Source organism: Solanum lycopersicum, chromosome 1, assembly GCF_036512215.1.
Source record: "Solanum lycopersicum chromosome 1, SLM_r2.1".
NCBI lineage: Eukaryota > Viridiplantae > Streptophyta > Magnoliopsida > Solanales > Solanaceae > Solanum > Solanum lycopersicum.
In genome coordinates, this window is record NC_090800.1 from 49,449,693 (window position 1) to 49,462,977 (window position 13,285).

The 13,285-nt window shown below is 31.6% G+C and overlaps 1 protein-coding gene across 1 annotated transcript; it reads right to left on the reverse strand.

Moving 5' to 3' along the window:
* Window positions 1–3,714: 3,714 nt before the first annotated feature.
* SLF5 (S-locus F-box protein type-5) lies at window positions 3,715–4,883 on the reverse strand. The gene has a single exon (NM_001302892.1). It carries the CDS (start codon window positions 4,881–4,883, stop codon window positions 4,377–4,379), a length of 507 nt encoding a protein of 168 aa, NP_001289821.1. The 3' UTR covers window positions 3,715–4,376.
* Window positions 4,884–13,285: the final 8,402 nt, after the last annotated feature.

The window sequence follows — 13,285 nt, forward strand, 5'->3', positions numbered from 1 at the left end:
AACTTTTTATACCACTGGCTAGGAGCTTGTTTTAGGCCATAAAGACTCTTTTTGAGTTTGCACACAAAATTTTATTTACCTTCTACTTCAAAGCCCTCAGGTTGTTCCATATAAATCTTTTCTTCTAGGTTACCGTGAAAGAAAGTCATGTTCACATCCATCTGCTCAATTTCTAAATTAAGACTAGCAGCCAAACCTATAACTGTGTGAATCGAGGATATATTCACAACAGGAGAAAATATTTCGTCAAAGTTAATACCCTTCCTTTGACCAAAATCCCTTATCAACCAATCTAGCTTTGTACTTGGGCTTCAATTTGTGTTCTTCAACTTTAAATTTGAACACCCACTTGTTCTTCAAAGCTCTCAAGCCCTTAGGAGATTTTACCAACTCATAAGTGTGATTCTCATGCAGAGAATTTATCTCATCTTGCATGGCTTCAATTTGTTGATCCTTGTGCTCATCTTCCATGGCCTCCTCATAACATTCAGGTTCTCCACCGTCAGTGAGTAACACATCATCATTGGATGAATAATGATAGGAAGGAAACCGCTGTCTTGTGGACCTCCGAACCGAAATATTTGATTCGTCCACAACTTCATGAGTAGCAGGATCATCAATAACAATATCACTGTTATTATCAACATCAACGTGTTGATTTGATACATGATTCTAGGCGTCACCATGATTATCAAGCCCAACAACATCATGCACACTTGTGTGAGGAACTTCATCATAATGAACTATACCATCAAAACTTGAAGATTCTACCTTCTTCGCTTTTATCAATATCTTCAATTTTTTGATTCTCCATTAAAATAATATCACGGCTTCTCACAAGTTTCTTTCAATTGAATCATATAGCATGTAACCAAATCCATCAAGGCCATATCCAATAAACATGCATTGCCTTGTCTTGGCATCTAACTTTGACCTCTCATCTTTTGGCACATGTACAAAAGCTTTGCAACCAAATACTCTCAAATGATCATAGGAAACATCCTTTTCATATGAAACACTAATTAGTACATCACTTTGCAAAGCAGCAGTAGGAGATAAATTAATAACATGTGCAGCGGTAAATAATGCCTCACCCCAAAATGAGTTAGGCAGTTTTGCTTCAGAAAGAAAATATCTAAATCTTTCCATCAAGGTCATGTTCATCGTCTCAGCCAAACAATTAAGCTGAGGAGTCTTGGGAGGAGTCTTTTGGTGCTCAATACCTTGATGCTTGCAGTATTCGTCAAATGATTCACAATATTCACCACCATTGTCAATACGAATACATTTCAGTTTCTTTCCAGTTACTCTTTCAACTGAAGCCTAAAACTACCTGAAGACACCTAACACTTGGTCTTTAGTCTTCAAGACATAGACCCAAAGTTTTCTCCAGCAATCATTAATGAAAGTGACAAAGTAGAGTGCACCACCCAATGTCTTTGGCTTCATTGGACCACATAAATCAGAGTGCACCAACTCAAACAACTCTATCTTTCTCGAAGGAGGGTAGGATTTAAAGGAAACTCTATTTTGTTTACCAGCCAAGCAGTGCTCACACTATTCTAATTTAGCACTTTTGAAATTTGACAAAAATTTCTTCTTGGCTAGAACATTAAGTTCTTTCTCGCTGATGTAGCTAAGTCTCTTGTGCTATAACGTTGATGAGTTATCGCTCTCAATCGCATTCATCATATAAACACAAGCAGAGGTCGTAGTCCAGTATAGACCACAACGTTTGTAACCATGAGCCACAACCATGGAACCCTTAATGAGTTTCTATTTTCTATCAGTGTTGGTACTAACATATCCTTCATTATCTAAAACACCAACAAAAATTAGGTGCAGACGAACATCAGGAGCATGGTTTCATATTATTCAAAACTAGTTTAGTTCCAACACTAGTTTTCAAATAAATTGTACCAATACCAACCACCGTAGAAGCGGTCTTATTACCTATACTAAAGGTTCCAAAATAACCAGGAGTATAGGAAGAGAAAAAATTCCTTTTGTGATGTCACATGAGATGCGATACCAGTGTCCACAACCCAGCTTGACTCATCACAAATAATATTTATCATGTCTGCATCAAGAGCGGTAACAAGATCTTCGATGGTGGCGGTGGCTTGACAATTTTCATTGCCATCTTCTTTAGGTTTTTCTTTATTTTTGTTCTCCCTCTTCAACTTCCTGCAGAACTTCTTTGTGTGCCCTTTCATGCCACAATGATAGCACTCAATATCTTGAGTCTGCCTTTGGATTTTCTCCTTTTTGTTTTCTATACTGAAAAATCACGAGTTTTATTTCTCCCCTTTGGTCCAGTTATCAGGACATCCGACGAAGAAGAAACTTGAGTCTTTTTTCTCATCTCTTAGTTCAAAACACTACTCTTGGCGAAAATTGCTAGACATCACACCATCCGTAGCAGAATTTGAGCATATGTTTTCCCAGAAATATGGCTCAACACATTATCATCAACTCATTGCCTAATGAATCCACAAACATGTTTGTGCAACAGATTCCACTCTTCATCTGTTTTATTATCAGGATTTACAATGGTAAATACTGGTTTGTAAAAATTCTTAACATAAAGCAGATCTTCCATTTTTTCTTTCCAAATGACATAATTAACACCATTCAAGGTAACCATTCTACTTGTGTAGACTTCCATCATTTTCCCCAAAAAATATTATTATCGCAAATCAAAGTAAAATTTTTCTGATGTGGTAGTTCAGATTGTGCTGCAAGCACAAAGCATACTCAGATAAAACCTTGGCTCTGATACCAGTTTGTTGGTTTAATGCGGACAAACCCAAAAATATATATGGTAAAAGAAATGAAAATTAAATTAAAAAATAATGACACCAAGAATTTTACGCGGAAATCCTTCTTAATAGGGGAAAAAACACGGGCCAAGAGTAACAACTGATATCACTATAGTAAAGAATTTTACACTGTGTAGTCACGAATAGAATACTTAAAGTGACTACTACACACTCAAAAGGAACAACACTCTTTTGATTTTCACCTTACTAAAATATCGCTCACACTTTATTTTTCTTCACAAACTATTCTCTTGTATAGTCTATGGAATACCTCGTTTTGCTCTCAGAATGGATTTTTTCTCTCTAACTTGGTGTGTTCTACAAATGAACAACAATGCTCTATTTACAAAAGGAGAAATCATGTCTATGTCACTAATGACATAGGTAAATATAGCAAAGTCAAAAAAGGTTGCAAATCTTACGAATTTGTCAACCACCAAATCTTTTATTTTCAAGTCTAACTATTAATCCTTTTTAACAATTACCTGTAGCAATTGAATAGCAAAAGTTGAACAAAATATGGGATGGACTCAACAGGAACTTGGTACATTGTATGAATCACTTTGTTCGTGTCATAGCTTTTTTGTGAATTATTCATATGTTAAGTGTTTGTTTCTACCGATATGTATATGTCGTCAAAAAATACTACTTTCAGATCGAAAAAAATGAGAAAATCGAGTCAAATCAACATTAAACAAACCGACCGTTATTTTTTTATTTGGTTTTAGAAATTCAAAAACTGATTAAATTGGTTGATTTTAACAATAATCAATCCAAACCAAACCATGAACACCATAGATGCATTAATAAAATAAATATATTTAACAATCCTTCAAAGTAGGGACATATGCACTAGTTATATTCATTTTAAATTGGAAGAGTTGTAGCTTGTCTAGAAATATTGAACTTGTGCATTATCCTTGCTTTCACATGGAATTTGTATCATGCTTTCTTTGTAACATATTGCTCTCATACTTGTCGGACAACCCTGTAAATTGAATTCTTGGATTTTATCCAACTTTAGATCATAGGAAATTAAAGAACCCTCTCTGCTTTCGCAAAGCATCACACAATCCTTCCAAATCAGTAACGGAGATTCAATAAGAAGAGGTCTAACTGTGTATATCTTCATCCAAGAATCATATACCCCATACTCTTTCATCATCCAGATTTGCATTAAATCTTGTGCTGGATCATATTCCGGATTTGGATTAGGGTAACGAAGCATTGTTATCGAGTCTCTTAAGACCACTAAACCATAGTGTGGTCCATTGTAGGAATTACAAGTATGAGGCAGATTAATAGTGTTAAAAATCTCTGTACCCATATCAAAATAGAGAATTATCATTTTGTCTTTGGATCCAATTGCAAGCCAATAACAAGCACTCTTGTAAAACACCATAGAAGAAGGCGCCCAATAAATTCTAGGCATATCTTGATCAATATTGTCTAATTCTCTCCAGAAATCAGTGATCATATCATATACCTCAACTTTTTGCTCACTTGAATATGGGTCCCTATAAGGAGGATCATTATAAACTTTAGAAATCCTAACTACCTTGTAGTCATTTGCAATTGAGTCAAATCCAAACCCAACACCATCATGGAACATCGAAAACCTTGTGGAGAATCACTAGGGAAACGCGGTAGCAACCTATAATTTCTAGTAGCTGGATTAAATAATACGGTGTTCATCATACTAATCAAAGCTACTAAGCCATGACAAGGTCCAATAAATTGGTCATAATCGTTAACAAAAGTGGATTCCAAATATGGCACATCTAGATCTGGTATAACAGGTTTAAGATCATCACCAAAAAGAAAAGACAATGTAGTTTTATGTTGAAAAGGATCTACTTGTAAAGAGCGCTTGAAGATAATGAATTCTTCTTTAGCAGTTTTACTGTTGTTGAGATGGAGGTTGATGAATGTAGAGGATCGAATGAGAATGTACCAAGTTTTAGAGATGCACGTAAATAGAATAAGTGATTTTACCGGAAGCCTTAAAAGTATATAAATAATCACATCTTCGGGCAATTTCTTCAGAATTTCATGTGCCATCTTGTATTTTCTCAAAATGCATTTTGAATTATACTTGAAGAAATGATATGTTTGTGACTTTCTATGTGTAGTCTCACTTGTATCGCCAAGGAAATCTCTATCTCATTTGAAAAATAATAATATTTTTTATTTTGTGGTTATGAGGATTTGCAAATACAACAGTTTTTAATGACCAAACACTTACAACCTCTTTAATTTGCCTCGAAACTCTATTTAGCATGTATCATTTGATCACAAAAAGTTGTACCCTGTATATATGTTTAGCATATGTTAGACTAACATTAAAAGGGTTAAAAAATTCATTTAAATAACGTCATGTATTTCATTTCTTTATGTCATTCAAATTGCTTTGTATTTACTTTGTATAAATCAAGTTATCATCTTTATGTTATATAAGGATATCAATTAATTAGCTATAATTGATTACAAAATTATTGTAGATTGATTAGCGATACAAGTTAATATAAAATTTAGTCTATGCTACTATGAGGATACATCCTCCATCCTTTCAAATTTATGTGGCATCAACAAATTAATATTTGACATCATTCGGCTAATTATAATTCAAAATTTTTTATATGATTTTTTTCTCCTCAATTTGACCTTTCTTATTGTAATATTTTATTTAGTCTTTTATAGCGTAGAATATAATTCATAGTTTACACTTTTAGATTAAAAAGAATTGATAATATTAAATTAAAATTTGAAGAATATCATCTTTGCTTAGAGAGAGATATGGAAAATGAGGTAGATGAAGAAAATAAATTGAAAAGTAAAACACATGATGGAGAAAATGGGGTTGAAGAGAAGATGGAGAAATAAATGAGTAGGTACGTAGAAGGTTTCAAATGATAAGAATATCGAATATTAATGTAAGAAAGAATTCCTCGCGCATTTTAAAAGGTGAATAATTTCATTAATCTCTTCCGCCAACATTTTGTATTTAAATGGTACATTGAAAATAAAATAGAAAGGTTAAAATGAAACATGATTTCAATAGAATGTCAAAAGAAAATTTACGGACAGTTAAATGAGATATGTATGTGTTTGGACATTTTCAATATATATCTCTATTATTATATATCATAACTGTTGTATATAAGAGAAAAAAATGATACTCTTTTAGAAAGATGGTTTGATTTGATTTGACATGAATTTTAAATAAATAAAGATAATTGTTGAATTTTATGGTCTTAAAATAATATTATGTTAAATTTATAAAAATACCTCTAACTTTTTTATATATATATCTTATATATATATTACATAAAAAATTAAAATTTAAATATTATTTAAAAAAAGAAAAAAATCATACTTTTTTTTAAAAAAAAAAATTAAACGGAGGGAGTATTGACATATTTCATTGGGCAAGGATTCATCTACCTTTTTGTCCTTTTCTTTTCTTTCTACTTTCTCAACTTTCCATTTATTTTGTGTTAGTGCTAAAAATCTCGAAAGTCATTTTTTAATTCTCTTACGGCTTATTTGGCATTATTGTTGCGATGCTAGAAGTGTTTTTTTTTGTTTTAGAAAAAAACACTTATTTTGAAAAAATAAGTGTTTGGCGAATTCTTAAAATTATTTTTAAATAGAAGCAGAAATAATTTTTGTGTTATTTGAAAAAAGCTAAAAGTTTCTGTTTTTTTTAAAAATAGAAGCAGAAGGAGATTTTTTTTTTTAAAAAAAAAACCAAAAATATTCCTACATACATACATATTTATCAGTATAATTAATTAACATATCTCATAAGTTTGGTTAACTTTCATTCAAGTATTGTATTGCTTTTATTTTTATATAATCAAATTTTATTTTATACATGTTTTATATTATTATTTATACATTATATCGTATATATTATTTTACATACTCTCTCCGTCCGGTATTGGTTGTCATGTTCTGTTTTCTGAAAATCAATTGACTAATTTTTAAAATTAAATTAGATCATATTAATTTGATATTTTAAACAAAAAAATTAGATATTCTAAAACTATATGAAAATTACTATAAATTGCAATTTTTTGCATATTAATATAATGAAAAAATACATCTTAAAGTGTTAATCAAAAATTTTATAATTTGACTCTAAAAATAGAAACAATAACAAATAACACAGAACAGAGAGAATATTATTTTATAAAATTAAAAGTAAAAGTAACAACAGTATATCATTTTTTTTAAAGAAGTAACAGTTAAAGATTTAGACACTTCCAAAAAAAGTAACTAGTAACAAAATTTTCTTTTCTTAATTTACGTATTTATTTTATTTGAATTTGAATTTTTCAAATCTTTAGAGTTTTATAATAATAATAAAAAATGGAAATAGCAAAGATTATATCCCAAAAACAAATAAATATGTACAAATGAAAAAAATATCTTTTCAAAAAAATTCAACAATATTTATCTATGTTCAATATTGATTGAAAATTTGATCATAATTATGAAACTATATAAATTTAGAAGAAGATCAAAATAGGGAGAAGAGAGAAAACTTCTTATTCATCTTGAGGGATATTTAGAATTTACAGATCTTATTTACAATGAAGGAAAACCCCATTTATTTATAGGGAAAACCTTTGGGTCCTCAAGTAGGATTCCTAATCGTATCCTAAAAGGACTCTACATAATTAGACATTCACTGTAATACAAATATTTTATAACACTCTCCCTTGAATGTCAATAGATTATGTGCTTCATTATAATCTTACTAGATAAAACTCAGTGGGGGAAATCTAGTGAAGAAAAAAGAGTACATATATCGAATAATACGCATTATGGATGCCTCATTAAAATCTTTACAAAGAAAACCTAATAGGACCAAACCTTATGGAGAAAAAAGAGTACATCACGTATTGACTACCTATAATGAGAACATAAATCCATAGACTTGAATCTTTGTTTTCCAAGCTTTTGCATAATCTACTTGAAAGTTGTAGTTGGTAGAGACTTGGTGAATAAACGAATCATAATATTACTTAAACAAACTATTGCATGTCGATATCACCATTTTTGGGAGCTCATAAATGTAAAAAAAAAACATTGACAAAATATGTTTTCTTCTATCTCTTTTATAAATTTTCCCTTTAGGATCAAAGATTTCTACAAGTTCCTTACTTCAACTTTTTAAGCAGATAATGTATTGCCTTTTGAAAACTCTTCGAGAGTTTCAATTCTAGTCATCAACTTGCATAATAATACTTGTATATTCTTTGTGTATTTTAATATATTTAATCCTTATGAGGATTATAAACAAGTTTTCCAAAAACTTGTATATATTTTAAATTTTGAAAACATCGGGCATTTTCATATATCAAATTTGTCAAATGATAACATCCATATTAAATGTATGATATCTTCTAGTGCATAGATTGCAAGCCAAATAAGTTTTAAGCTTACCAAGATGCATCATTCCACTTTTATTTGATAATTATTCTTACACCAACATGATTTAAGAGTCATAGAATTTATATCATCATAATCTTTTACAATATTGCACGCTATTGTATCAAAGATATCGTCAACGATAAATCATTTTGTTTCGATTTACAATACGACGTAACTTATTGAGATCTCATCACTTCATTATTTTTAGATACGTACCCTTATCATGAGGTTTCATGAAGTGTTATGTCACAATCTCTTCAAGAGCACATTGTCCCTTTATTATGATCATTTTGATTCTTTGATCCTCCCCATTCTTCAAGGGTTATTTTTATTAGATTCGATTAGTCTATCATGGTTGATGCATGTCGTAGACTCTATCCTTAAAGGACATTCAATAGGAGTATTTACAACTCTTGTGTTGCTTTTAGTCTCTCACTTGAAAAGCTTCATTTACTACCATATCCTCAGTAATCAGATCATGGAAAATAAGTTGAAGTTCTTACACTTGTGATCTAACAGTTTTACTATCAAGAATTTTATGTTCTAAACACGTTGTGGCCACAAACTTTTTCAGGTATGCATTTTCTGTCTTATATTTCTTCTCAATTGCGTCGCACAATTATTTCGAAGTTGTCATTGCACTATAGATATTTTATAAGTGATCCTATAAAGCACTCAAAACGTAGCCCTTACATATAAATTTTGTCTATTTTCATGCGTCAATAATCATAAATATTTCTCTGCCTGACATTTCACCAGCAGACACTGAAGTTTCTTCGTTGGTTAATTATTACAGACCAAGAGTGTTGATATAGAAAAATACACATTGCTGCCATCCTTTCAAATTCACACCACAGAAATTTCTCGATTTCTCTACTGGTAGTACAATAGTTCGGGTTGGTATAATAGCAGACACTGTCACGTTGTTATTTGTTATTTCTGATAAATAAAAATCGATACAGACTTAGTAAGCAATAAACTAATGTTGCAAACTTAATAGGAGTATAGAATCACAAAGGTTTTTGTCTCCACCACAAGCACAAATTAAAATAAATAAAAAATAATTTCCTTAATGTTGTTGCCAATCTATGTTTAAAAATAATAATGCTGATTACCAGAAACTTTGCAGAAATATAAAGTTGTCAAAAAATTAAAATCTGTAGAACATACCAGAATTTGGAAAAATCAGAATGGAAAAAGATCAAGTCCACTAAATGCACTGTATCCCTTAAGAAAACCATTCCCCTCGAATATTCAATGTTTGATTTGAAATATGTCCTTCGAGGATATAATGATCTTAATTACTAGTGTATTGATATACAAAAGGTTGGTGTCAGCAAACCACTCAACGACATTAAAGTACACGAAGAAACTTTGTGCAGAAGAAGAAGAAAAAAATTAGAAAAATTCATAAGGAAAAAGTCTGAAGATTCAGTGGTATTTATTGCTAAGAGGAACCAATTTCGAAAGGTTGCAACTCTTTCAAATTCAACACGATCATTATGAAAGTTTGCAACCTTTCAAAAGGTTATGGTTGTTCCTGAATGTTGCTACTTTTCAGAACAGTCATTTCTAACGTTGGAAAATTCAAAATAAAACGAGAAAGAATTTAAATAATTCAGGTCGCGCGGATCCGATTCGGATCGAAATGTTTCGATTAATCAATTAAAAAGCTGAAACGTTTCGATTATCAACTAATTAATTGAAAATGTTTTGACTATTTAATTTAATTTAAATATATAAATAAATAACTAATAATTAAAACAAACTTTGTCCAAAACAATCTCTCAATGGAAGCTGAGCAACGACAGCACGAGAGGGTCCCTTTTTCCAATCCTTGTAACAATTAATAAGAGTGTTTTTATATTTAAATCTTCTATTTTTCTTCGGAAAAGGGCCTAAAATACCCTTAAAGTATTGAAAATAATACAAAATTACCCTTCATCTACCTATTGGCTCCAAAATGTCCTTCTCATCCACCTATTGGCTCCAAAATACCCTTGTTATCCACCTTTGGGTTCAAAATTGACCACTTATTTAATTGTTTTAAAATTGAACTCTTTAAATATTTTTTAAAATACTTGGCGTAAAAGTATTGGTTATAATTTAATTTATTAATAAAATTATGAACAAACTCACTACCTACTCATTACTAACTAAACCTCACCCAATTAATAATTCAATTATAATATCAAAATCGCGATAAAGACTACTAAAACACGATAAAATTAAAGATTCCTAAAAATTACATCCAAAATTATTCGAGTCCAAATCTAAGCCTCATTTAAATTTAGACTGAGTCGTTTATTTAGGAGGAGACTTTCAATAGGATTCTCTTTCAAGATTAAATTAGAAATTTATGATTAAAGATAAAGAAGTAATATATCCCGAATTAATTCATGCACTTTCTAAAAATATAATTTTATAAATATTTATGATTTGTTTTAAAACTTTTAATATATTTATATTGAAAAAGAGTTACCTATGAAGTAACATCACAAAATTGAAATGTAAGAATAATTAAGATGAACATAGTCAAACTTTTAAGTTCACCGGTAATTTTTATTTAGACACTTGAATATATGATAACTTACTGCTATAGCTATTTTCGCCTCAAATTTTTAAAAACACTCAATTGGAAGTAGCTTTTCTGTTGTTGAATTAATAATGTGACTGATTTATTAATTTAGAGGGATTTAATTAGTAATGGGTGGGTAATGAATTGATTTAATTAATTATAAAAATAAGTTAAATTATAATAAATAGCTGAGCACCGCGTATTTAAAATAATATTTAAATAGTTTAAATATAAAACTATTAAATAAGTGGTCAATTTTGAACCAAAAGGTGGATGACAAAGGGTATTTTGGACACAATAGGTGTGTGTAAAGGGTATTTCGGAGCCAATAAATAGATGGAGAATAATTTTATATCATTTCCAAAACTTTAAGAGTATTTTAAGTCATTTTCCGATTTTTCTTTCCACCACGATGAGGAAGAAATACCTTTTCATCAAGGTATAAGAAGACTTTTGAAGTTCCCAACTTTTCAAATTTCTTTCTTTTTCATTTTCCCTCCATTTTGCATTAACTCTTACTATGTACCCAACAATACCTTCCTCAATTATCAAAGTACCTCTTGTTACATTAGTTTCAATTTGTTCTCTACAGATTGTGAGCATATTTTTGTAACGACCTGTTTAGTCGTTTTGAGCAGCAGATTTTATTTCTGGAAAAACAGGCTGAGGCGACGGACCCCACGACGGACCGTCATGGGCACGACGGACCGTTGCAGGGTCTCGTTTCAAAACACTTAGAAAATCTGAAAATTGGGTACTGAAATCGACTCTCTGAACTTCGTAACGGAATGGCAGGACGGACCGTCACAAGTGTGAAGGACCGTCACAGACTCTTCAGAGAAATTGAGTCTCTGATGTCTGTGACGGAGCAGCAGGACGGACCGTTGCAGGCGCGACGGGCCGTCACAGACTGCGTAATCCCAGTCTGGGTCGGATTTCTTTATACGTTTTAAGGGACGTTTTTGACTATTCCTACTTTAATTATAAAGTTAGAGGGTTAATATTAATAAGTCTAATTACTTGGGGGTTAAAAGAGGTAACCTTAAGTTAATTAGTGGGTTATTATTGCCATCTTTTATTCTTAATTATATACTAATTAGGGTAAAAGAAAGAGGGTTTGAATAAAGAAAATAGAAAGAACAAAGAGAGAGAGAGAGGATTGATCGAGAGAGGAGAAACGAAGAGAAACAAAGCTTGGGAAATTGCTTGCTTGATTACTAATCTTCGGTGGAGGTAGGTTATGGTTTTCACGCTATTCGTAGTAAACCCTTAATAGCGAATGATATGTGTTAGTAGTATTGTAAACCCTTCTATATGCTTAATTGTATGCTTGCATGAATGATGTGATTATGTAATTATGAATAAATAAGCATGATGAAGCTATTGAATCCCAAATCTTGAAAAGAAACCCTAATCTACTTTGTTAATGATGATGCCTTGGTATAAAAGAAGGCTTGATGAACGAAAGTGGTGAGATTAGGGGATCGGGTGCCACGTTCCGGTACCAGGATAGAATGAGGATCGGAGTGTCACGTTCCGACACCAGGATAGTAAATGGATCAGGTGCCACGTTCTGGTACCACGATAAAATGAGGATCGGAGTGTCACGTTCCGACACCAGGATAGTATATGGATCGGAGTGTCACGTACCGACACGAGGGGAATAAATATAATGAATCTTGTAAGATGCTAATATACTCAATTTAATGAAACTAATTCCCAAATGAGTATGGTATTGAGGCTTGAGTCCTCATGTGTGAACTTGACGGTAATTGTTATGATATAGTACTTGTTGTTGCTACATGTGGAGTATCATAGTTGATTTTATGATATTGCTTAATATATATTGTTTTCTATTTCGAGTTGGCCGATGATATCTACTCAGTACCCGTGTTTTGTACTGACCCCTACTTTTATGTTTTCTTCTTTGTTATTTGTGGAGTGCAGCAAACGTGCCGTCGTCTTCGACTCAACAGTAATTCAAGCCAGTCTTTACTACACCGGAAATTCAGGGTGAGCTAATGCTTCTAGCTTGGACTGGATCTCCTTCTTCAAGTCTTGATGCCTTGAACTTCTGGCATAAACTAGCTTCTTATGTATTTTTAGCTTCTTAGACATTTTTAGTTAGTAATGTTCTTGTGATGATGACTTCCAGATTTTGGGGAATAATAGTTATTGAATTGGTTTTTATTTAACGAGCTTAAGTTTTCCGCATTATTTTCTGTTGATATACGTTGAAATGATAAGGTTTAGATTGGTTGGTTCGCTCACATAGGAGGGTAAATGTAGGTGCCAGTCGCGGCTTGATCTTGGGTCGTGACAAACTTGGTATCAGAGCATTAGGTTCGTTGTTCTCATCACACAAGAACGAGTCTAGTAGAGTCTTAAGGAACGGTAGGGGGACGACTTTACCTTTCTTTGAGGGGCTATAAGACTTTAGGAA

Coding starts and splice junctions, on each gene's coding strand:
- SLF5 (NM_001302892.1), bottom strand. CDS start 4,883: ATGGCACATGAAATTCTGAAGAAATTGCCCGAAGATGTGATTATTTAT.